Genomic DNA, 26,512 nt, shown 5'->3' with positions numbered 1-26,512 from the left:
ACGTAGCAGACCTTGCAGTAATTGACACAAGTTACTGCAGAACCTGTAATAACATTTGTGTCACCAAATGTTTGGTTTTCAAAAGGTGTCTAAGTTTGCAGACAAGAATCTGCAATGGAATAAGCAAGAATTTAGTGAGCTAATCATGCCTCTGTTCTGATACACCACTCCATACTTCCTGAGCTTGTATCTTTTTTTAGTTTTTTAATAGATCTCATTTTAGTGTATATTCTCATGTGATACCAGTACTTTCTTCACGTCAAGAATTTGCTTTTCTTTGTAAATGGGTAGTCAGCTGTGACAATGCACTGCCAACGCTGTGGGTCTCTACTTATCAAATAAGCTGTGGAAGTTTTGAAAATCTGAGTCCTTAATTGCAACTGGGTCCTTAAAGCCTTTTGGTATAACTTAGAGTACAGTTTTGAAAGTCTCAGGATATTATGAGTACTTGGAGTTTGCCTGAACTTGTAAAAGACAAAAACTCTGTTTGAAAAGTTCGTGGACCACAATTCATTGAGGTCTGGCAAAGTGCCTCAGGAGTATCCTTGCACATTTACTCTGTTCACATGTGCTTCTCTAGGCCTCTTCTGTATGCCACTGTCAGAGGCAAGACATGTAGTAATTTAAGTTTACTATGCAACTGGTTTTAGTTTCTTCAGGAAAAATTTGGAAACATTGCCAACAGCAAAACCCCATTAGTCTATTTCTATGTATTCCTAATCTTTTTGGGTTGTAGGTGTCAGGTAATTTTTTACATGGCTTGACAAGGAGATAAAGTTAGAATGATTTATTGAGGGAGGTGTTTAGAACATAACTCTTCAAAATCTGGAGTTTTGAATTGCAGCCTTGAAACTCCTTTGAGTGAAACACAGCACCTCTTGTAATCTTTCTTTTTATTTTCTCATAATCCTATTATTTTTATTAAATTTGGAATGTTGGGAGATGATTTAAACTGCAACCCACAGGGAGGAGTAGAAGGAGCTTAGGTTGCTTATTATGGCAAAAAGGAGGCTAAGGAGTGATCTAATAGCAGCCTATGTGAGCCAAACTGGACAAAAGGAGGCCAAATCCATTGGGTGCTGCCTGATAAACTCAGAGTTTACACTAGTGGAGAAGTTCTGCATGGAGGAAGCTGCCTAGAAAAGGGAAATCTCTACCCTTAGAAGTTCTCAAAATCCAACTGGTTATAACTGATTGAGTGCAGCGCTGACTGCTAGTCATACTTGCAGCATGAACTAGGTAGGGTAGAACTAGGTGGTCATCAGAGGTCACTCCCAAACACTGGCCTGGATCTGTGTTTCACACAGGTCACTACCCATAGGGGTAGCTGCAAGAGCAATTTGTGTGGGTGACCGGACCAACAGCACATTGGCACAGTGCTGCAGCCTGCTAAAGATGGGATAGTCAAAGATTCTGAGTGCTTTTTACTTGAGAAGTAATAAATGATTGTTTGAGATCCGAATTATGGAACTGACACACAGTAGTCCTTACTAGAGGCAGTTCTTGTCAACTTGGTATAATGGGAGTGAACTCTGGGAAATGTGGAAGGCCAGTATTAGCGAAGGAGAGACAAGTGAGTTGGCAGGATGAATGGGTTAAAATCAATCAGACTGTAGAGCATGGTGTCTGATTATCACTCTTCAGAACTACCTTAATTCCCCCAAAAGCACTGGGTTTTTGTTTCGGGGGGTATGATGATCTCAAAGGTCTTTTCCAACCTAGATAAATCTGTGACACTGTGGTTCTGTGACATCCAAGTTATCAGACAAGACCAAATGATACTTAATGCAACTTGGAAATGATCCCTACAGTTTGTATGGCCACACCCCACTTACCTGTGTGGAATCATGAGGAATATGACTGTGTGATTGTGATCGTATATACAAAAATACTTTATCCACTTGACAAAATACTGTAAGAGTTGTGTATTTAAACTGAGTGCAGTTGTGAAATATTCTTCATAGATGTATGTCTTGGTTCTAGAAGACAGGTGTCTGCTAGGGAGAGCAGGACCCTCCCTTGGGATGAAAGAATGTAGACCCCTCCCTCTGAATTATTATAATTTTGAAATCAAGGGGCCTTTAGGCAGAGATCTGAGGATAGGAATAACAGTTCTTTACTAGTATAACCAGGCAAACAAACAACAATAACTACAGCATTAACAAGAAAACAGAACCAGGGGCCCCGTGACAGCTTTCTCGGCTGAGAGGGATGGAGGAGAGGCTTTGTTTTCACAAACCCCTCGGGCGGGCAGTCCCGGTGCTCCTGCAGGGCTCTGTGGAATGGTCGGCTGGAACAGCAGGGATGAGCTGAGATCCTGGGCTGGTGGCTGAGGTGTACCAGCAGCTCCGCGGCGGTGCCTGGCACTGCCACACGTCCCGGCAGGACAGGGGGTGTGAGGCCACCAATGAAGAGGGGAGAAGGAGAAGAAGCAGCAGCTCCGTCTTGGTGATGGCGAAATTCCCTTCTCTCCACCGCAGCAGCTCCGAGACCCAGCAAACGAATGTCCTTCCACAAAGCCGAAGAAAGCCAGCCAAAAACTGTCCCCACCCTCCTTTCCTGCCCCTTCCCCACCCTGGGTCCGGCCACTCTTTGTCCTTTGTCAAGCACCCACTAAATATCCACAGTTAGATTGTCTCCGCAGCTAATGGGTAAAAATTCCACGGGCAGGCCAGAACAACAACAACAACAAAAAAGAACACCTAACCCTCAACCATGTACTAGCCTGCTCAAAATGCTGCCCTTGGACATCTGTATATGAGATCATAGGATATTTCAGGTTGGAAGAGGCTTCATGAGGTCATCTTGCAGCAAGGTCCGTTGAGGTCAGAGCAGGTTCTTCAGGGCTTTATCAAATCTGGTCTGGAAAACTCCAAATATGATCATAAGTTGCATCCCCAAAATTACTTGTCATCACTTGAAAGACTTCCTGTGGTTTAATATAGGTAAAATGGTCTTCTGTGTACCCTTGGGAAGAAGGGTGGGAGATAGAGTATCTAAGGCCACAATTATGTATCAAATGGCACCTTGTAACTTTACTTGTTCTATTGCTTGCAGTATAATCTGGAAACAGAAAAGGATCCTGTAGTTATTGTTATTTCCACTACTGGAACAGGAGACCCACCAGACACTGCCCGCAAGTTTGTAAAGAAAATTCAAGACAAGACCTTGCCTCCTGACCATTTCACACATCTCCAGTATGGATTGCTAGGTAACTTTGTATTTTCTATATTATTGCAGAACTTGTCTGTCAATGAAATGGACACATGAGTTCAGGACTTAAGATAGCTAAGAAAGAGAGTAACAGAACAGAAGTAAGAGAGCCGGAAAAAGAGGAAGAAGAAGAGCGAGCTCTCCTTTACAATTGTTTATATAATCTATACATTGAATATTCTATTCTTTCACTAACCAATCTTTATAAGTATACTAATACAGTAACATTTGTGTGCGACCTATAGAAATCGCTGCTTTTGCATATTTTTAGCTATCTCAGGGTACTTCGGACCTTTCCATATAAGGCTGGGAAGAGGGTCCCAGCTTAGTTTTATTGGGGGGCAGAATGTGTTCTGGCATGCCAGCCTGGTTTCTTTGAATTATTCAAACTGTGCTTTCATTTGTATTTCTTCCTTAGCCTCTCTGGCTAAGGAGTCATATCTATAATTCCTTTCTGATTCTACCTTTCCAACAGAAGTCTGAACTATATGCATCCTAATCATGTAGCATTTTGAGAAGCTGTTATGCTGTTGCTTAGTTACGCATTACAGTTTGTGAAATGATCAGGTTTTTTGTAGCTGACTGCATGCATATGTGTATGTGTAAAGATAAGTATTGTATTAATCCTGTATTATGGCAGAAATTATTATGGTGTCTAAATTAAAACATTATTCCAGTTTAACAAGTTATCAGTCTTAAAATTCATTCATGGTATCCATCTAAACTGGTTCAATGAAATGTTTGCTTAACTGTACTTGAGAGGAAGCAGAAGTCCTCTTAAAAGGAAAAAACAAAACAAAAAAGCTGTTATAAGGAGAGAGGAATGCTCCATCATTAAGTAGCATCATGGTTTAACTGCAGCCAGAAACCAAGCCCCACCCAATTGCTCTCTTACTCCCTCAACCCCTCCCTGGTGGGATGGAGGAGAGAATAGGAACGGTAAAAGTGGTTATACTCATGGGTTGAGCCAATGGCAGTTTAATAGGGGAGGCAAAAGCCATGAACACAGTTAAAGCAAAACAAGGAATTCATTCACCCTTCCCCATGGGTAGGCATGTATTTCAGCCATCTTCATCAATGCAGAGCTCCATCACATGTAGCGGTGATCTCAGAAAATAAATGCCATCACTGCTTATGTCCTCCCCTTCTGTCTTCTTTCCTCAGCTTTATGTGCTGAACATGGTGCCATGTTGGCATGGGATGTCCCTTTGGTCATTCTGTTGGGGTCCTCTGTCCCAGCTGTATCCACTTGGTGCGCCCCTACCATCCTTGCTGGTGAGGGAAGGGGAGGCAAGGAGAGGCAAGGCAAGGCCTTGACTCTGTGTAAGTGCTGCTCAGCAATAACTAGAACATCCCTGAGTTATCAACGCTGTTTCCAGCCCAAATCCAAAATACTGCCCCATAGTAGCTATGATGAGGAAAACAGACACTATTTCATCCAAAACCAGCACAAGTGGAAATAATAAAGATCTAATGGTTTTAAATTGCACACAATAAAGGGTCAGGCTGTGAAAAATTCTGATAGCAATAGTGAACCAGTGGTATGGGTTACTTAGAGAATTTGTAAAAATGGACCTAAAACCAATGGTCTTTAGGACTGTTGGGCAAGCATCTCTAAAGGATGATTGATAATTTTTGTGGGGTGGGTCAGTGATTTGGTTGACCTCTTAAAATATTGGATCTTCCATAGATGTACCTCCTGAGTGCACTGATTGTTCAACTGTTAACAAAGAGCATCTTCATCTAAAAAAGCTTCACAACAGTTAAGGAGCAGAAAATCCAGTGCAGGTGAAACAAGATCTACAAAGAAATCTTTGATTCCTGCAGAGGAATTTGCTGGACTATATTCCCTTATGCAGATTTTTCAGCTTTCTTGTTTAAAATCACTATGTTTGATCCTTTTTTTTTCCCCAAGTTTCTAATATTTTAAAATTTATTTTAATACTCTTTCATGTTGCTGACATTAATAACAGCTTATCCTGAAAGATAATTTCTTTTGCTAATTCACACATAGTTTATCAGTTTTACTCTTTTCAATTATTTCAGTTCCTTACATTCTTCCTTTTAGAGACATTTTGTATTTTTTAAAAACCTCAAACTAAAACAGTATTCTTCTGAAATGTGAAATATTGAAAACAATATATTTTTTTCAGAGTATTTCTCTGTCTTACATTTGGGAAGGAAGAGCCACTTTTTCAGACCTATTTTGGGACAAACATAATTTTGTTTGAAATTCATATAAACAAATGTGTATTTCAATGTAGCATCTGAATAATACGCTTATATATGCAAGTATATGTTTAAGTATATATCGATATATAATTATATTTATCATAGAAGGCCTTTGTTGGACAGGGCCTTTAAGATCACCTAGTTCCAACCCCCTGCTATGGGCAGGGACACCTTCCACTAGACCAGGTTGCTCAAAGTCCCATCCATCATAACGTTGAACACTTCCAGGGATGGGGCATCCACATCTTTGGGCAGCTTGTTCCAGTGCCTCATCACCTTCACAGTAAAGAATTTATTGCTAACATCCAATCTAAACCTACTCTCAGTTTGAAGCCATTCCTCGTTGTCCTGTCACCACATGTCCTTGTAAAAATCCCCCACGTCTTTGTTGTAGTCTTCCTTTCGGTACTGGAAGGCCACAATGAAGTCACTCCAAAGCCTTCTCTTTTCAAGGCTGAACAAACCCAATTATCTCAGCCTTTCCTGCTAGGAGAGATGCTCCATTCCTCTAATCATCTTGGTGCCCTTTTGTGGACTTGCTCCAGCATATCTGATTCTTCTGTTTGCCTTCAAGAAAAGTCTGTCCTGATTTTATGTAGCCTGGGAAGCCTGATAAACACAATTCCTCTTTTCTTGAATCTTCTAGGTCTGGGAGATTCAGAGTACATGTTCTTTTGTAATGGTGGAAGGACAGTAGACCGACGACTTCAAGAACTTGGTGCCCAGCACTTCTATGACACAGGATTAGCAGATGACTGTGTAGGGTAAGAGCAGAATGGGCTTGGATTTTATTTCTTCATGATGCAATATTTGTGTAGGCATTTGGCTAAATATTCCGAACCACTTGAAGTTCATTGCAGCTGGATATTCAGCACCTCATAGAAATTACTTCTGCCTAAGCACAATATGCCTGTTCAGTCTCAATTGCCATTAAGTAAAACTCCATTTTAAAGTGTGAGGAAACATCTGAATGCATAAAAACCCAGTATTTAGCAGTTTTAGAAATTAAATAAGTAGAAGTAAGTAGAGGGGTTAGAAAATGTAGTTTTGTTTTACTTTTTTCTCTTTTTGGGATGGGCAGAGGATTATGTAAGAGCAATTATGAAGATTTCTCTCTTTGCTGTAGAGGAATTATGTAAGAAAACAACTCCCTGTTCTGTTCTTTCTGGCTAGTAGGCTGCAGTCTTGGCTTAGTTATTTTGAACTGCTGCTTGTATTGGTTCTGTGCATGATCATACAAAGCTGTTGAACACAAACATTGTCATAACCATAAAACTTATCTCTTGTGCTCCAAAATAATAAAAATTGGCCATTAGTGTAAGCTAGTGATGTTGCTGTTACACAGTGAAAAGTTGCATATTCTGCTACCTTTAACTTTGTCATAAAGTTCAGCATATGAAAATAAAAATGAGAAACTGGAAGAAGAGCAAGGCTGTTAAACATTTTAGACTCTGTAAATTTACATAGTGATAACAACTACATTTTTTTTACACAGAAGTAATCTTTGTAACAAATATATATAAAATATATAAATATGTATATATATATATATATATAATATATAGCAGATATGTATTAAAAATGGAAAGTGAATAGGTTTTTTTTTGCATTTGTGGTCTTTTGTTATTTGTAAATTAACAGTCCAGGAAGTCAAAATAATTCATCCATGCATTTCTTCTTTGTTTTCCCCTCCATTCCCAGTTTGGAATTAGTGGTTGATCCTTGGATTGATGGACTTTGGCATGCCCTCAAGAAAGCATTGCAATTGCAGAAAGGGAAAGAAGGCATGAACAATGCTGTCAAGGCTGTTTCCAGCTCTCTGTCTACAGCTCCACATGCTGTGCATGAACTAAAGATAAGCTCTGAAGTACAGAACTTGAAGCTAGAAGATGAGGGAGTAAGGGGTTCTGGTGTTCTATCACAGAAACTGGATGACATTAATCTTGTGGCTCCAGCTAGAGACACCAAACCTTCACTTGTTCATTCTGTCCCTCCTGTCTCTCAGTCTGCTCTTAATATTCCTGCTCTGCCACCAGAATATATTGAAGTGGAGTTTCAGGACACTCAGGGTGAGGTAAGGACTTCCCTTTGAGTGATGGAAGCCTCTAGCTCTTGCAGAAGTATGAGTGTATACTTCTACATAAGGCTCAAAAGAGCAAATGAATGCTTACATAATGGAGATAAATCCTCAAATGCAGGGAGCTTTGAAATTTAAGTAAAAAGTCATTTATATTGAATGTGGGTGCCACCATATGGATGATGGACACTTATGTCAAGATATAATTCAACTAGATAGTAAGTTGGTATTGCACTGTCAGGAAGGCAAGAATTCAAATCCTCTGTGGCTCATAACAGTGAAAACATCTTGCTGTAGTGAGGAGTACAGTAAAGTTTCTGTTCCAATTTTTAGTACTTTCAGAATGTGCTAAGAGGCTGTAAAATTGCTCAAAATCTTGCTGAATACTTAGTAACAGAGAAACGTGTCATTATGAAAACTTGATCATTATTTTCCTGTGGGAAATGGAAGATAAACTGTAGATCAACAGTATACTTTTCATGTTGAAGCCACATTGAACAAAGACCTGCTGTACTAAGAAAAAATTAGCATGAGCTGGAAGTCATCTCCAGTTGGCAAGAGTGAGTTGCCTGCAGAGGGCAGATGTTTCAGTTCCATGCGAGGAAGCAGTGAAGTCTGGCTGCTCTTTAAATGACAGGGAGACAGGAACTGAGTGTGGTAACACAGCAGCATTGCTACCCACTACCCAAGCAATGTCAAGCAGGAGGTGGCTGCCAGGGTCAGCCAAGAGTGCAGATCATCAGGCAAGTTTGTGGATATCTTGGCCCAAGCCAAGAAACTGGTCTCAAGATCCAGGCCTGGTTCAACAGGATCTGTGTCCTGTCATGGGTGTGGTTGTGGTTGAGCTGCAACCTGTAGTGCTGTCATGTAGCTGAGGCCAGGACTGAACCAGTCCTGAGCTGAGGTGGGGTTTCTGGGCCCAGTCCTCTGGTGTGGCTGCTCATGATCATGAAAGCCCTTTAGTATCCTCTGGACTCTTGACACTCTCTCTGTTAAGACTGTTAATGGAAATGATGAGAGGATCAATTAATCTAGCTAATAAATTATGTATATACGTACAGACATATATACATGAAATACAGTTACATAAGGTGTATGGATTTAAGCACTTATATTTTGCTTTTCTTTTAAACCTTGTATTGTTGATTTTGCTCAGGTTTTTGAGCAAAAATAATAAACCTCTTGGAGGTTTATGATTTAGAGGTACTCTTTTGAAAACTAATAGTTGTGTTGAATGTGCTGCTACACTCCTTAAAAGAGCCCATTTTCAAAATGTCAGCATGTATTCAGACTGATCACTGAAATTGTTCATCAGTTCTAATACTGATGCCATAAGTTTTCTGTATGTAGGAAAAAACGTTAATTTTGCTTTTGAACAGCAAATGGAAAAAGATTAATCTGCTAATCTGGAACTCAGTGACATTAAAGATTATAATCCATATTTCAGGTGTAAAACAGTGGTTGTCTTGAGCCCTAGAAAGTATGAAATGTGTGATTGTGTTTTTTCCCTTTGGAACTATTTTTTACATAGTTGGCTAGACCTTGTCAACAAGTAGGTTCTATGTAGGTTTCATGTTTGGTTTTGCAGGTATCACATAATTCAGGTCCTTTTTTTGGTTTCTCACATTGCAACAGCAGCTATGGGTATTTTTTGCCAAACACAGCTGAAGTTGGTGTGTTTTGAAATGCATCAAGTTGAGTTTTGGATATTTCCAAACAGAGACTCCCTGCCATTTAAAGAAGGCCTGGTACATGATCTTTCCAGTTACTTAAATGATCTTGCCTTGGGCTGGTGAGTCTCAGGGTTGAATTAACAAGCTGCTGCATACTAATAGCAGAGCAGCAAAGGTCTAAAGCATTTGTGGGAAGTGTAAGATAATACAATTTAGCTTAAATCTTGATTTCATTATGCCTTGAATTTGACTTGAAGGGAATACAAATGTAGCCAATTACAACAGTCCTGATGCACAATGATTTGATATGGCCCAAGCCATTAATCACCATGTCAAAATCTTAACTCAACAAAGAAACTTCCAGCTGTTGGTCTCAAGTGATTCTCTTGTCTCCTTTTTGAAATAGGAAATCTTTAGATTAACGAATATTCTCCCATTGGTATGATGATTCCTTTACATTGACAGAGTATTGTTATAGGCATTTGGTGTCCCTCCTGCCTCTTTATTTTTGTCTACATTGATCTCAAATGAAACTTGCTGACTATAGACATGGAGAAGTGAGGACTGTAGTCTGATCTTCAAGTCACAGCCTTTGACATATGTGATCTGGAATTATTCTTGGTGCCCATTTGTCATACATGGGGCACATTTTTACTTGTGTAGAAATGTTGTGTTAGGACATGATTCTGTTTTGTAGAGTGGATTTTGCTCATTAGCTCTATTTAAAACTCCTTTTATAATTTGCCTGAAGTAGTAGACCCCAAATGGACCCCAAAGCCTTAAGCTGTAAACCAATAAGCAATAAGTTCATTCTATACACCTAATAATCCTTTAATTAGGCAGGAGTTTTCTGGGGTTTAATATAAATGCCATTCTCTAATTGGCTATTTTCAAGGCAGCTCATGAGAAATGAAACAGCATGCTGCGTTTGATAATATAGGCCTATTAGACTGTTCAAGCCTACTGACTTTTGTAATTGAATATATGCCAGTTGTTGCTTAGATGTGATTTTTTAAAATGAGCAAAATACTCTATGTGTATAGAAGATTCATGTTTTTCCTTATTGGTTTGAGTTTGTTTCTGAGATTGTTTAAAAAACAACCTGTATCAACACCAATTCCTGTATGTTGTAGTAAGATGTCATATAGCTGATTTGCATTTTTACTATAAGTTTTTGTGTCATCTTTTTCAGAATCCACATCTGTCTTCACTTATTTCAGAGGGAACAACCTTTGAAGTGCCAGTTACAAAAGCAGTTCAGCTCACTAGGGAAGATGCGATAAAGACTGCATTGCTCTTAGAGCTTGATATTGCAGTAAGTTAGTGATGTTTTTTTCTCTAGTGGGTTAAAATAAAGGGTCAAAAACATGTGTTTTATGAATAATAACTGAGGGGGGAAATTATTTATTTGACTGTTTAAAAAGAAGAATAATTCTCTATACAATAGGATGTCAGCTTATGCTTGAGCTTATTTTGTAAATTTAAAGTTTGATTGACTGCGCTGTGGACAGCATTTTATAATGCCTTGTGCATCTATTGAGCTGATATAAAATTGTCTCTGTAAGGTTTTTGCGGCTTGATGAAAGAGAGCATGACTCTCTCTTGCAGCAGCGAAGGAGTCTCTTGGTGCTGCAACAAGAGGACTGACAAGCATATCAGCTTTTGCATTGTCTTCTCCGGGACCTAATTCTGTTTGATGACTGCAAATGTGAATGATGCAACAAGATTCTTCTCTATCTTCAATAACTCTCTTGATTTGCAAGAATAGTTGACACAATCGCTTATTATTTGGTGGCTTGATGAGAGCATCTTCAATATGTTGTACCACTCCAACCACATATAATGAATCTGATACAATGTTCAGCTTTTGCTATATAACTGAGTCCCCAGCCTCTCTGTTACCACTGTCCACCCCGCAGTGGGCAGAGAGGCTGGGGAGGTAGTTTTAACTTGCCAGACGAGGCCCAAAAAACGAGGCTCTTTCCCTTTGCTGAGATGGCAGTTGCAGTTTTATTCCTTGGGATCCTTCGGGGTGAGATGGCAGGAGGGAAAGAGGAAGAGGTATCAGAGGCACCCCCTTTTTCAGGACAGGGGAAGGGGGTGTGGGAGATTTTACACAACCAATAAGGGAAACTGGGGAGAACAAGATAAGGGAAAGAACTTACAAGTCTACATTTTCGGGGGTACATTCTTTGGGTCATACCATTTTTCCTAACTGCATTACAGCAAGCTTTCTATCTCGCCAACAAGACAATGCCCATGAGACGGCTGTAAGTTCCAGCGTCTGCAGTGAGTCACATGTATCTCCATCTGTAGTGATGCTTTTCCAACTCAATCCTTCTCACCAGGTGCAGGCTGCTTTTTTCTGTCGATTTCCTGCGTCAATATATACCATAAGGCCCTCCACTGGCTGCTGCACTATTTTGGGCTGTTCGAACCACTGCTGCTTTAAGATGATCTGTAAGTGTGAATCTTTAGGTTGCCTGATGTGTACAGTTCCTGGATAACTGAGCGGCGCTAATTGAATTGGTTCTGAGTGTCTCAGCATCCACTCAAAGTTTTCTGTCTTTATTGGTAGACTAATATGCTCTGGTTCAGCACCACTGATTTCCATGATTCGCGTTCTCGCTTTTTTGATGAGATAAACAATTGCTTCTGTTCTCCGCCAAATACTCATTGGTGGTGTATGCGGTGTAAAAATCCACTCAAGGATCGCCAAAGGGTCTGCACATTTCGTTGATAATCTCACTGACTGTACCTTCTTGACAGGCTGACTCTCCTTGACAGGCTGCTTAGCATCTTGACAGCTCTCAGATGGGTCTTCACCCCCTTTCTCTTTTTGCCAAGCAGGCCACTGGAATATGATAGCACACAGGGCAACAGGATGGTTACAAATCAAAAGTCCTAAAGGCACATCTGGTAATTTCCGGTTTGCTAGCATTGAAAGCAGTTTCTTCCCGAGGAATATGAGATATTTCTTTGGGTCTATAGAAAGGGTAACTGGAGTTTGTGGATCTGTGCCTTTTAAAAGGCTCATTAAAGGTGCCATCTCATAATTTCTAATATCAGCAATGGATCGTACCCATTGCAGATCTCCAATAAGTTTCTGTGTGTTGTTGAGGGTGTTTATCTCAGTAGTCACTTCTAATTTCTGTGGGTGGACTGATGAAGACGTCAAAATCCACCCTAGATACTTCCATGGAGCTTGTTTTTGAATCTTCTCTGGGGCAACCACCAAGCCTTTTGCTGCGAGTTGAGCGGTGATAAATGCAAGGTCAGCATCTTGGAATGGATCACGTTGACAGAACAAAATATCATCCATGTAGTGGTAGATAATTGTCTGAGAAAGTTTAGCACGCACAGGTGTCAGTGCCCAGTGTACAAACAGTTGGCACATAGTTGGAGAATTTTTCATCCCCTGGGGAAGGACCACCCACTCAAATCTGAGATGGACTTTCTTAATTGATTGATGGTAAGGTGAAGGCAAATCACACTGTGTCCTCTTTTTGCAGGGGTATTGTGAAGAAACAGACTTTCAGATCTATAACTAGAAGATGCCTTTCTTGTGGCAACATTGTGGGAAAGGGCTTCCCAGGTTGTAATGCTCCCATTGTCCACATCTAGTAATTTACCTTGCACATATCATGCAGCAATCGCCACTTTCCAGATTTCTTTGGGATGACAAAGACTGGAGTATTCCATGGGCTGAGCAATGGTTGGATGTGTACCCACACTGGCTCATTAGATTTCCACTGAATCCTTGGGGTCGGCGGCCTGTCAGCAGTAGCGACTACTGAAAAAGCAATTGGACAGGAAAGGTTAATGTTGCTCTGAGCTGGCTGAGAACATCTCGACCAATGAGCCCTCCAAGGCTTCCAGCCAAAGTCATGATGTATGGACATAAGGTGGTAGTCTGTCCTTCAGGAAATCGAAACTGAATTGGATGTACACTTCTCAGTGGTGTGGAGTATCCTCCTACACCTTGTACTGAGTTTAAGGCTCTGTGGAGAGGCCTCTCTCTTGGCCACCAAACTCAGCTGACAATGGTGACATCAGCTTCTGTGTCTAACATCATCTTGACTCTTTGCTATTTCATTCTCTGGCACAGGATGATTTCAACTACTGGTCGATGGTTCATTTATTGAACAAGATCCACCACTGTGTCTCCTGTAGATCCAAATCCTCTGGCTCCATGTCCAGGAGCACTTCGAAAAATGTCCTTCTCAGTTGCTACCTTTTTAAACAACAACAATTTGTCCCTTTTCTAATCATGAGTGGAGGAGCTAAGGTGTAGGCGCAAATTTGGATTTTGCTAGTATAATCAGCATCAATAATTCCTGGGAGAATAGTAAGTCCCGCAACTCCAGCAGATGATCTTCCAATTAGCAAAGCACCAAGTGCACTGGTGGCAGAATAGATGGGTCCTGTAACTCCAGTTGGGATTTATGGATGGTGCTGTCGATGAGAGTAACATCTACTGATGATGCCAAATCGATTCCCAGGCTTCCCCTGGTGGGTTGAGTTGCTGTATAGAGTTGGGCCGGCTACTTGTGTCCCCGCACAGTGGCTCTTTGCACTCTTGTTCATGTTTTTTGCGAAACAACATGTAGTAGTAGCTTGGGTATCCAGCTGGCATCGATTACACCACACAGTAGCTTGGCAGGACTTTCAAAAGTGTCCTCTTTTGCCACATCAGAAGCAAATGTTTGTAGGCGTAGAAAAAGGTTTATGTCTATTTCCCAATTTACTGACCGCAGCAGCAGGTAGACTTGTAGTTGGTTTTATGGCTTCTGCAACTGCATTGGCTACAAGTTGTCCTTGTTGTGTCTGATTAACTCTCAGGAGCAATATCTAGCATGTCCCCTACATCTGCTTGTTTCGGGAGCGTGGCAAGGATAAGCTTTATCTTTGAGTTAGCATTCTCAAAAGCTAACAATTTAAACATGTTCTGTTCTGCTTCCTCAGTCATGTCATTCTGAGCCTTCAGGAGCTGCTGACAGATGATCAATGAAATGAGGATATGGTTCTGTGAGACTTTCCATACTGTTGTGAAGGAAGGATGAGGTTTGGAATCAGGCACAGCATTGAGGGCTTGACAAGCAAGCTGTGCAGACAAATTATGTATTGCAAGGGGGTAGTTTAACTGTACAGCCATGTTGCTGTAGACTCCTGAACTGGTGATCATGTCAGGATTAAGTCCATACAGTACATCATTTTGATCCTGAGGTTGATTGGCTTCTAGAACCACTAACCTTTTCCATTCCTTCTCCTACACCATAAGCTGTGATGGAGTTAAAAGCAGGCATGCTAAATTCTGGCTGTCTATGGGACTATTAACATCAGAGGTGAACAGCCAATCCAATGCAGTGTTTGCAGCTTCAGATTTAATGCCATATTCAGCATCTGTCCTTTTGGCTTGCTGCAAGATTTTCCAGTCTTGTTCTTCATATCGCGGATTTTGCTGATCATATTAAATGGGAAAAGCTATTGCTCCTGCCACTTGCCGTTCTCCTTCAAGGATGGCATCTCAAATTATGCCAGCCCACCTTTGCCTTGATTTTTGTTTTCTCTCTTCCTCTAGGGTAGTAGAATTAGAGCTGGAACAAGATTGTGGTGTTAACATTCTCTAAAGGTGGAGAAGATGGTTCAGGACAGGCTGCATCATGTCCTGCAGCTGCTGAACCAACTCTGCTTGTTGTTTTGGCGTTTGCTGCAGAGCTGCTTTCTCCTGATGATGCTGTGCACTGAGCACGTAATGTCTGCTCAATCTGAGCTTGCAGCTGTTGCACAAGCTGTTCTATTTGTTGTTGCCATTCCAGTAGCTCTTTCTTTGATGTATCATTACAATTTACTGGCTCTTCTCCCGCTGGTCATCCATCCTCTGAATGCATTGAGATGTCATCATCGGAGGGGAGAGGGACATCCTGTGGCTTTCCCCAGTGAACAGTAGATGGCAGCGAAGGATAAATTTTTGGCTTGCACTCTAGGGCTCTTACTTCTGCTGATGTCTGAGGCTCCGCCTGGCTGGGGCTGGGGCCCTCTCCTTCCAGAGGAGCTGTCATTTCTACATCCACATTCAGCGGGGTAACTTCCGGTTTGGGCTCCGCTGGCGCGGACCCACCCACTCTGGAGCACCCCTGAGATTTTAAAAGTTCTGATATGGTGCTGCACTTCTGCCCTGTGAGCCCTTTCGCTGGCCAAATGTGTCCAACCCCAAAGAAAGCACCCTGACAGCTGATTGACGTGGCAGGAGGTGACTGCAGCACGTCCGTCTCGGGCTGAGCCATGGCTTCTAAGGCAGCGGCTGCGACTGTGGACTCTGCCTTCTTATCTCTTAAAGTATTCAACACAATTTTCCAGATCGAGCCAAGCACTACCGCATCTTTGCTCTTCCATGTGATTGCCTTTTCCCACATCAGATCTCCTATATCTTTCCATTCTTCCACTGCAAAAAGCAGCAGCAACACCTGCAGGCACCCGTTTTCTTTAGCCCATAAAACAAGTCTGTCCAGGTCTTTTTCCCTGGCTGTTTCACCTCGTTTAATGATAATACTCAGAAGCAGTTTTTTCACTGCCACAAACTCAACTTCCATATTGGCAGTGAAAGAAATGGGCCAGGAGACAAAACTCCCTTTTAATGCCTTTATTAGGATTCAGCTCTTGGGGTGGGGGGGCCCAAGGAGTTGCTTGCACCATGGCCACTCCCACAATAGCAGCTCCAAAGAGGAGACACAATTCAGCTTTACAGTACACACTGCAGAGCTACACACTACAGAGCTGGGGCTTCCATCCTCATGAGAGCGGCCAGGAGGCTTATCAGAATTGTTGTCTAGGGGGTGTACAGTCATTTCCAGTCCTCTTAGGTCATGGTGATGCAGGAAGATGGTTTATAAGCAGGCTTAGGTGATGCAGGGAGATGATCTTTCATCATAGCTTGCTAGAATATGTTTCCTTGTCCTTTGATTCCTCTGTTAGCTCGTTGTTTTGGTGTCCTGCATGCCTTAGTTTGCATATTACTCGGTCGCACAGCTTCATGGGACTTTGTTCTAGTGTGGCACATCGTCCCTGGGCGCAGCTTCTGTGGCATACCTTTCTAATGGGTTCCTTTTGTTAGTGTGCTCCCAGCCCCCATGGGAGCAGCTTTGTTACATAGTAGCAAAGAAGTAAGGGAAAGGGTACAAGAATGTCTCATAAGAACCTTTAAAACCCTTCATAAACCAGTAAGTAATTAACATTGCTATTAACCATCGGAGTAAACAAGGGGTACAACAAACAAGGTTTACAAATGGGATAAGAACATTAACTGTACATAACTAAACACAGTATTTTAACCGGGGTAGATTTCTTGAGAGATTTTATTCATGACAGCAGCACATGGGCGGGCGGAGGGGAACGACCCCTCTTCACCTCTTCCGCCCTTGGTTTCCCCCAGCTGCCCGCATTTGCGTCCTCCTGCACATGAGCGAGCCTCCCCAGTACTGATCCATGTCCATGTCCCTCCGCGCACGGACCTGCCAAATCCCCCTGCCCACAGGGTCCCAGATCGGAGCGCCAAGTATTGAGAAACCGCTCAGACTATTCACCGAGTCTTCACAGAAATATGGCAAACCTCATTTATTTCGATCTTTAGCACACTTGTATAGGGTTTTACAGGGTCCATGGGCTTAGCAAGTTACTATTGGCTAATACACATTGGTTTACCTTTTTTCTCCTATACACAAGGATATTGTTTTTCTTTCATTCTCTCTGCTTCAGGAGAGTTTCAAGGACATTACCTTTAATATTGTTGCTTATACCAAAGACTGGTTTGTGCAGACAGGCTTTTACTAAAATATCATGCCCACCTTCTGTTAAAATATTCTCTACATGGTGGTATGATAGTTTAGCATTTAAGAAAAAAAGTAAAAGAACACGAAAGTGAAGCCTTTGAGAAAGAGACTGCTGGAAGTTTTTTTCTCTGCTTGAGACCAGGCTAATAGCTGGTCTAAGAATTTCTAAGAATTGACAGATTTTTTGACCACTGAAAAGTAAGATCATCCCTGTGAATTCTAACTTTTAAACATAAACCCAGAAGTTTCTCTCTCTCTTGGTTTCCAGCTTTGAAAGGTAATAGAAACTCCAGCTAGCTCTCATCCCCCCGCCCAGGCCATGCAGCCTGGCAGGGGCTGGGCTAGGCCTGCTGCGGCTCCCAGGTGCGGGGTGGAGCCTGTGGGACTTTCCCCCCTCCCGGGCTGGGCTGGGCTGGGCTCTGCTGCAGCCTTCCCGGGAAGTCTCCAAGTCCTGTTCCAGCACGGTGGCTGAAGCCTTTCTCAGGGCAGCCCCCGGCCCTACATGCTGCTGAGCTGAAATCTGACACCATGAATACCTGCTACGGGTTGAGCCAGACTTTAACCTTTTTATTACCCAGATGAGACCTGCAGATTTAACCTTTTTTCCAGATTTAATCAGTTTTCCAGGGAGAGGAAGAAATAGAGTGATCAGCATGTAGAGAGACAACATAAACCATCAAAGTTAGTGAAAGAAGGAGTCAAGCCTCAGATGGGAAGAGAATGAGGAGATGCTTTAAGAAGCTGAAATATTCTTTTGTTAACGCCATGGAAATGGACAATAATGTTCTGAAAAACTTCTTTAATTCATGAAAGAATATTTTGGGTGGAATGAAGTATTTCAAAGTGTAGATCTGACCAAAGGTAATCCACTGATGAAGCTGAGCAGATGGTGAAGTAGTTATGATCCCATGAGATGCTGGAACAGAGAAATAGAAGTGAGAATTGCTGAAGACTCACGGCCCCCAGGGAGAAAAATAGAAAACCTCTGTTCCCAGAGATGATCATGAAGACAGATGAAGAGAACCTTTGCCTTTGAATAACTCATCCTTAAAATGACACCCCATGAGTTCATGGCCCATGAACAGACCTCAGAGTGGTGTGAAATGAGACAAGGGCCTGATTGATTTGCCAAAATATGGATATGATCTAGTATCAGTATCCAACTTGAGACGGACAAAGACTCTTTAACCGATTAGGGTTACAGTGTGTATGTTTATTGGCAGCACTGGGCTGATGTGCAGGGTCACCCCTTAATACACATGTCCCCGAATGTAGGCGAATACAGACATTTTATTTACCGAGATATTGAATACAAATACATATTCAAAACCCAGTTACCACCCACTCCCAGCCTCCTATGCTAATTTGAAAAAAGCAATTAAGCATGCGCAGTTTGTTCCTTGAAATGAGTTGGTGGTCTTGTTATGGGGAGGGTTCATAAAAGGGAGGAAGGTATATCTCTTTCTGACCTTTCAACCTTTTCAATACAAAGTGACAAATGAACCCTTGGCCAAGCTCCTAGTTTCATATTTCCACTTAGTTTCTGGTTTGCAATTGTCTTATGTTCTTGAAGTTCCTTACAAGATTCTTTGTTTCTCATTTACAAGCCCAGCTGAACAAACATACGGTCGACAGACAATTAGTTATTAGCTAATGATTAACTCCTAATTCTAGTAGGGACTCTCTATTTTAATTAGATTTAGCAGGGATTAATTTTAATTAAGGCTTTAGCTTTTCTAATATCTTAAATTCTTCAAAGTTTATGTTTCATGATGGCAGAGTTTTCCAGGCAGCTGGCATCAGGGGAATGAAAAGCCGTGAGAAAACTATTTTTCTTATGAAGAACTCTCCATGAAATGACAAAAGGAAACTTCTTTTCTCTATAAGAACTGATAAAAAGACTATTATATAGTTGGTACTGTTTTAACCACCAAGTTTTGTCTTGTCAGTTAGACAAGAAAATAGTGGGGCGGTGGGGAAAAATGGTTACTGGAGGTTATAGTCTGGTTTCTTATTCTTGTAGTTTTGTTAATGAACTTTCTTTATTCCTTTTAAGTTTTAAGCCTGTTTTGCCCTTCTCCTAATCCATATCTCACAGCAAGAAATAAGTTATCTGGTGAATTTTTAGCTTGTGCTTTAAAACCACCACAGGTAGGTTATCTACACAAGTAGTAATTTCACTAATAGTATCAAGTGATAATTGTTAGCTCTTGAGCACTGTTTCTGGCTTTGACATTCATTTGCTGTGCCTTGTTAGCATGCTACTCAAACTGTCAACCTTGGTTAACCTTAGTTTAAGAACTGGTTTAGTTTATTCAATGAAGATCATATTTTGTATACTGGTTTGAAGATGAAAGACAGGAAAAGAATGCTCGATATTACTTTTAAAGAAATCTTAGAAAGGATGTTGCTCTTCAGCGATTTCTCAAATTGATAGATTACTTTTGGGATGTTGTGATTTTTGGCAGTACCTTCTGTTGGACTCTCTTAGCCTAATCTGCATCAATATACATGAGACATCTTTAAATCTCAGTTATAAACAGAATCTATTACGTTTCGAGCAACTGATTCTTTGAGCAACATGGTTTTTTGCATGTATTTGTATGTATCTATGCATTTTGTCATCATCACCCACTGAAAATGTAAGTATTGTCTTGCCTTTTTCATCTAACATTCTTGTCAGGCTGTGTATGCAGGTCACTCACCTCATGCATAAGGGAAACATAATGATGCAAATATAATTCTGCATGTTCCTTTAACAGACAGAAACTTGAGTTGCACAAAATAGTTTCAGCAGTTGCACACAAGAATCTGAGGCAGCTAGATGGAATCTAGGTCTTAAGATATGAATTGTCTCACTATTTTTCTTTTTTTCCTCCAAAAAATAAAAGCAATTCTGGTCATTTCCATCACAATTCATCAAATAGTTTAACCAGCAAATTTTCTTTTAGTGATGCTTTATCTCTATAAAAAGTTGCATTAATTATGAGGACTTAATTTCTCTGCTTTTCTCAAACCCCAAAATGTAGAACATCAGTAATTAATAATCTGGGCTGATTATATAGCCAACCTCTTAATACATATTTCTTTTCCTTCTGTTTGAGTTGCTCAGCTGTTCTCATTAAAGAGTTCCAAATATTTAAGATAAGGAAAGACTTTTTCTAATTAGTTAGTAATGTTAAGCCTGGAAGGAAAACATGAGTACTTCACTTCTGATGCAATCAAAACAGCAGTGTTACTACAGAGTAAAAGAATATTTGACTTAATTTGAGCACAATAGTAGGAAGGTTGTTGTCAGGAATGGGAATGCCTTGGTTTGTAGTAAGATTTAATAGAAATGTTTAATGTTTTATAACAGGATACAGCCTTTGAATACCAACCTGGAGATGCCTTCTGTGTAATGTGTCCCAACAATGTCTGTGAAGTGGAAGAACTTCTTCACATTTTAGGACTTACTGAAAAAGGAGATGACTTTGTTTGTGTAAAAGTCAAGCAGGGCACTAAAAAGAAAGGTATGGTATGATGCACTGGTCATGGACCAATGCTCGTTTCTGTGTTGGTAGGAGCTGGTGTGCATGGTTTTGAACATTTGTACCTTCAGTATGGCAACACAGTTATCTTTCCATGCAGGCGTGTTGGAAGTCACAGCTATGTGTTAAAAAAAAGGATGAATAGCAGTGCTGCTGCTGGTTTTACTGTTGATGAGTAGATGAGCTGTTGACTGGGAATTGCAGCCTGGCATTTGTGTTCATCCATCTCATTCTTACTGTGTTCCTTCATGTTTATATAGATAAGGCTTTAATCACAGAACCTTACAATCCCCCACTTGAAAGTAAATCTTCTTCCACAACACTGAGTGTCAATCTGTTTTACATCCTAAAAGGGCTGCACTCCTCAAGGACAAGCCTTAGTGTTGTTGCAAGGTGCCTTTTAGTGGACCTGTAGGTCTATGGATGGGTTCTGCTGAGTCTTATGATGCCATGCTTCAGAAAGAGTAGATGCAGGTTCAGAGTGTGCCTGTGTACTGTCTGCTGGACCTGTGTGAATTACTCCATTCTTGCATTGCAGTTGGTATCGTAATGGTGCTGCTGAGTTGTGCCTTTATTTCCACAGGATGGTGTAGGGCTCTGTTGTTGTTCTGGTTTAGAGCTAAATCAGTTCTCACTGTGAGATTCCCTGCATCTTTGAGGGCTGCACAAGTTGTCTCTTAAGTGTGAGATATGTGATGCTGCTTTCATGTATCAATAGATGCACATTTTACTTTTTGATGTTTTTCTCCCACTGAACTAGGAGCATCTCGTCCACAACACATCCCTGGAAGAAGCACTCTCAAATTCATTCTAACCTGGTGTCTGGAAATAAGAGCAATTCCCAAAAAGGTGTTTATGTGTTTTTTTCTTCTTAAGAGAAATTAGTAATTCTGTGCTACAAGGTCTCTTACAGATCTGTCCTTGCTTTGTATGTAGTTATATTATGTCTTGGTGAATAAGGATTGTCAGTTTGTATGCTACTGTTTGTATTTTACTCTGAGAAATGTCACTTCTGCTAGTTTATCTGGCGGACATTCCTGCTCCTGTGGTATCTTGATTCATGACAAATCTGGAAGTAAGTAGAAAAGTATTAGATAACTTGGTGCCAGATAACTGGGAAGGCTGACAGAACCCAGCTCCATAGTAATTTTAAACAGTCTTTTTAATCAGAGGGAGCCAAATTTTTCAAGTTCTGTTGCTAAAAAAGACACATGTTGCTGTATGTAAATGTACCACAGTATCCTTTACATTATCTCAGTCGGTCAGAGCATGGTGCTAGTAACCCTGTGTGGACCATTAATTTTAGAGCTGGAGTCGATGATCCTTATGGGCCTCTTAAGACTCTCAATATTGTGTGACATTTTAAAGCTTTTCTTTAATATTTCAGCAATGTAGCAGAATTCAAAGGAAAATTTTTTGCTTTTATAGTATTTGTTCTCACAACATGTATATATTTTCTTTTCATTTTGTGCATGTAAAAATACAAAGCTTCTAACTGAAAATGCATCTGTATTTCTAGTATTGTCAAAACATATTTAAAAAATATCTTGATATGAAAGATGAAGCTAAACAATTGTGTCGTTGGGTCTCTGAGGGAAATCAGTTTTTGGGTGGACCTTTTTACTCAATTTAGCGGATTTTGCAGCAGAAGAGAATCTTCCTGTTCTTTCAACCTTTTCAAAACCTCATTTAATGGTTTTGAAAATTTGTCTCAGCAATAAGCATAAGCAGAGAGTACTGGCTGGGGATTATCAGAGAAGCCAGTTTTTATAACCTGTCTGTTGTATTGTCTTCAGCCTAAAAGGTGCTTTATCTAACTCCATACTCAAAACTATTGTCTGGAAGCTTAACAGTTGAGCACACATTATTTTCCAAGTATTCCTTTATGTAGAATGTGTCATCTGATTGTATTTTCTATTTTCTATCATTTTTCCTTTATGCACTGTGTCTATTTCCATCTTCCTTTTTTGAAAAAAAACTTGTAGCTATTTACATCTGATCTTCACTTCATGTTACAATGTTCAGTTTAACTTTTCTATAAGAAAAGTTAAATACTACCAGTATGTAGGCATAAAATATAGAATAAAACACCACAACATTGACAAGACTCATTTAATACCATACTTTATTTATACTCATACCTCTTCTAAGATTTTTGTTATTTCTTTCCTGGCTTCTCTGACTTAGCAAATGGTGTTTTATCTTGAATTGTGTTATGGAGCTGCCTAACTATAATGTAAATAGGGTCACCTTTCAAAAACCTGGAATTTTGGGGGGAATAGCTTGTGTCTGGTTTTTGTCTCTTCCTTGCTCAGGCTAAGGTAGGATTTTCTGATGTGCTAGCTCATTGCAGACATTAGAAGAGCTATCAAAAAAAAAGAGAGAAATAAAGTGTATTATCCATTAACTTAATTTCTGTCCCCAGGCATCCCAAATGTTTCCCAGTTTTGTGACCATTTTACCATATGGACAAGTTTTTTTACCCTTCACCTCTTTCCTTTCTTCCCTACAGGCATTTTTGCGAGCTCTTGTAGAGTGTACCAGTGATGCGGGAGAAAAACGGAGGCTTCAAGAGCTTTGCAGCAGACAAGGAGCCTCTGATTACAATAGCTTTATTAGAGATTCTAATGTTTGCCTCCTGGATTTACTTCATGCTTTTCCAAGCTGCAAGCCTTCACTTAGCCTGTTAATTGGTAAAAGACTGATTTAGAATTAATTAGATTGGTTTCTGAAAATGTATTAGACTAAATGTTCAATTTCCCAAGAAAAGGGAGTTAGTTAACTGCTTTAGCACTATTATAATTTCCATAGTGATCAAGCTGGAACTCTTGTTGGGGAACAAAGTTCCCCAATGTAGAACAGAAATGCTGTTCTACAGTTTGTAGTCTTTAGCTTTCTTTTTGCAAACATTTAGGTTCATACCAATGCTTTGACTCTGGATTACTCCTGTACAAAAAAAGTAAGCATAAGGTGCTTCCAGGATTAGGGTCTTTATTAATCAGTTAATTAATTGCTGACAATTAAAAAAAGACATATTTATACAACTCCAAATTTCTCTGCCTATGTGGTCTTTTCTTGCACTTTGACCTGTTAAAACAGAGTGGTTTTCCCAGTATATTTGTATTTATGTTATGTCTAACACACTCACTGGGTTCCTGATATAAAATACTGAAAGGATGAGACTAAAACTCTAACCATGTCAAATACATCTGAAATTGCTGGCAGTTATTTTTCAAATTAAAATCCAGAATTTCTTAATATGTTTCATAATATGAGTCACAGAAATTGCTTTCTGTGTTCTTGTCCACCCTTACTCAAAATTGCTGAATGGGTTTAGTGTCTTGTTTTAGTGATTTCACTACACTACCTTGTCTTAACTTTGCCTAGCAACTACCTTATATAGGAGACCACCTTTAAAATATGTCAGGGTGTGCATGTATTGGCAAATAGGGTAGTTCAGCTTATGTACATATATATACATATATAAATATAAATGTGTGTGTGAGATATATATATGGGTTTGTTTGTTCAAAACATGCCCTGTGAACTCCTGTGTCTTGTTTTTTCATCTGAGTTTTCAAAACTTCGCATAGGTAATCAATGGACTGAAACTGAGCTGGCACATCTGCTTGTAGGACATTATATATAAGAAACTTTCAGTCAAATAATCTCCATTGTGAGAGCCATTGAGCTCATAGAGGAAAGATGGGAAAAATTAAATTTCAACCTTCACCTCATCTGCTAGCTACTGGCATCTTTTCTGTATACCTTACAGTTACTTTTGTTTGACCAAGGACCCCATAAATTAACTGTTATGGTCTCATTGTATAGGATCTCTAATTGATGTTCCACAAAGTCTAAGCCCCATTCAAAATAGAGTTCAGGGCTTCATTGCTTCTTTCTGAACCACAAACGCTGAATAGTACTAGAATAAAATTATGATTAAATTAAAATATCTTGTAATCTGTTATAGTGTAAGCACTCATTACATGGTATCTTCATTGGGTTGAATCAATTAAGTGATACATTTTTTTTTCCCTGTTCTTCAGAATATCTTCCTAAATTACAAGCCAGATCCTACTCAGTGTCAAGGTAATGAAATATTAAAATTTTATCTTCTTAGTTATTTAGGTTTGGGGATTTTCTCATATGTGTTTGTGTATGTCATAAGGTTAGGAAGAAAGAGAGGAGTGAAGGAGAAAACGTGGTTGTGACCCTACTGCAAAAAACAAACTGACTATTTCAAAGAATATTGTTTTGAATGTGTGGCAAGGCTTTGGTAAAGCTCTCAAAAACAAGCTTGCACACACATAAATTAGGCAGGAATTTGAATTGCCTTCTGTAGACACTGGCCTCTGAGTCCAGCCTTAAGACAATTTTTAACTAAATAGAAATATTATGCAGTTAGCAGAACGTTAAGAGTCTTGATTCAGTTGAAATGGTTTGGGCTGCAAATAGACCCACTGCAAGATTGTACATCTTTCTCTCAGATTTTGGGTTGTTTTTTTTTAATATTTTTGTCTTTGCAGTTCAAATTTGTATCAGCCAGGAAGGCTGTGCTTCGTATTTAGTGTTGTGGAGTTCCCTGCTGGTCCCTCTAGACCAGTCTCACGGAAAGGAGTATGTACAGGGTGGCTTGCTGAGTTAGTTGCACCTCTACTGCACCCCAGTAAAAACTCTCTGCATACAGGAGAAAGGTCTTCAACTGAAAAGGTATGAATATTAGATCTAAAGTCATTAACTGTTAAATTTATGCATGTGTGAAATAACTGTGGCTTTCTTCGTTCACTGCTGTGATGTAGTGCAGGTGTTTTGGCAGTATACACCTTAATTTTGCAGTTCTACACTGTTTCTGTGTAACATGTCCAGAACTTCATTCCTAAACACTAAAGTTAATTTTTTCTTATCTATGCATACCTAAATTATGAAATTTCTCATTGCTGAAAGACCAGAGTTTTTTTTCCACCCCTCTGTAGTCCTAAGTGTATCTTGAAGATGTTTTTGTGGACTAAACTAGCACTGTGTAATTAAATGGTTATGACTGGTTGCATCGTAAGAGAGAAGCACTTGTTCATTTCCAAGAAACCATGGCAAATTATAGGGGAGAAATTATAAAACTCACTCTTCTTGTCAGGTCTTCCAGAGTTTGCAAAGGCCAGGTTATTGAATATGATATAGGGGACCCTCATCTGTGTTTTTTCTGATGTGTATTAGTGATTGCGGATCAGGCACAGTTGATATTACTGGGAGAAGGTACTTTTTAATTTTTTTCCCCTTATTTCATTTTGTGGCAGAGATTCTGTGTAATCAATTGATCTCAAAGTCACTAGGTCTAAGCTAATTATTAAAAAATTGGAATTTTACTATAAAATTTATATGTGTGATACACATATCTTTTCTCAAAAAGAACTACTGGCAGCCTAATCTATATTTGATTATGAAAAAGGGAAACACGAATAGAATTCAGCTGAAAGAAAACTGTCCCAATAATTCAGGGTGTCAGTCAGACAAAGTGGGGAAAAACCACCATACAAGTTATCCTCATTTTTTCAATGTAAAGATTAATATGTGCATCATATATCTTATTCCAGTGTTCACATTTACTATTTATTTAAAATACAATTGATTTAGAATTAATTAAAGATAAAACAAGAAAAAGAAATGGCTAAAAAGAAATAAATATTATCACAAAATAAGTCTAGATAAAGTTTTGAACTATTTCTGTCTACTGCACAAGCTAGAATTTGGCATAGAAAAATGTGCAGCAATGCACATAGATTGCAGAAATATATGGAATAACAATACAAAATAGATGAGCGTGGTCTTATGTCGTTCTAATTGGGAACGGCGGGAAAGAACAACACAGACTCTCAAGGGAGTCAGAACAAGAGGATCTCCTAGTTTATTGCTCCAGGCCTGTTTTATAGACAGATACGTGGAAAGTACAGAAAGGAAACT

At 39.9% G+C, this 26,512-nt stretch overlaps 1 protein-coding gene across 3 annotated transcripts in view; it reads left to right on the top strand.

Moving 5' to 3' along the window:
- MTRR (5-methyltetrahydrofolate-homocysteine methyltransferase reductase) overlaps positions 1–26,512 on the top strand; it is a 39,650-nt gene that overhangs the window by 5,949 nt on the left and 7,189 nt on the right. For all 3 annotated transcript variants that reach the window (XM_015618630.3, XM_015618631.3, XM_015618629.3), the window contains 9 exons: positions 3,058–3,211; positions 6,092–6,209; positions 7,147–7,519; positions 10,388–10,510; positions 20,383–20,536; positions 21,315–21,403; positions 23,067–23,247; positions 24,604–24,646; positions 25,084–25,267. In XM_015618630.3, coding sequence (XP_015474116.1) covers positions 3,058–3,211; positions 6,092–6,209; positions 7,147–7,519; positions 10,388–10,510; positions 20,383–20,536; positions 21,315–21,403; positions 23,067–23,247; positions 24,604–24,646; positions 25,084–25,267 — 1,419 coding nt within the window. The remainder of the gene's footprint in view (positions 1–3,057; positions 3,212–6,091; positions 6,210–7,146; positions 7,520–10,387; positions 10,511–20,382; positions 20,537–21,314; positions 21,404–23,066; positions 23,248–24,603; positions 24,647–25,083; positions 25,268–26,512) is intronic.

This window comes from Parus major, chromosome 2 (genome assembly GCF_001522545.3).
Source record: "Parus major isolate Abel chromosome 2, Parus_major1.1, whole genome shotgun sequence".
Classification (NCBI taxonomy): domain Eukaryota; kingdom Metazoa; phylum Chordata; class Aves; order Passeriformes; family Paridae; genus Parus; species Parus major.
The sequence above is the reverse complement of the archived record's forward strand: the minus strand, read 5'-3'. Positions and strand labels throughout refer to the sequence as shown.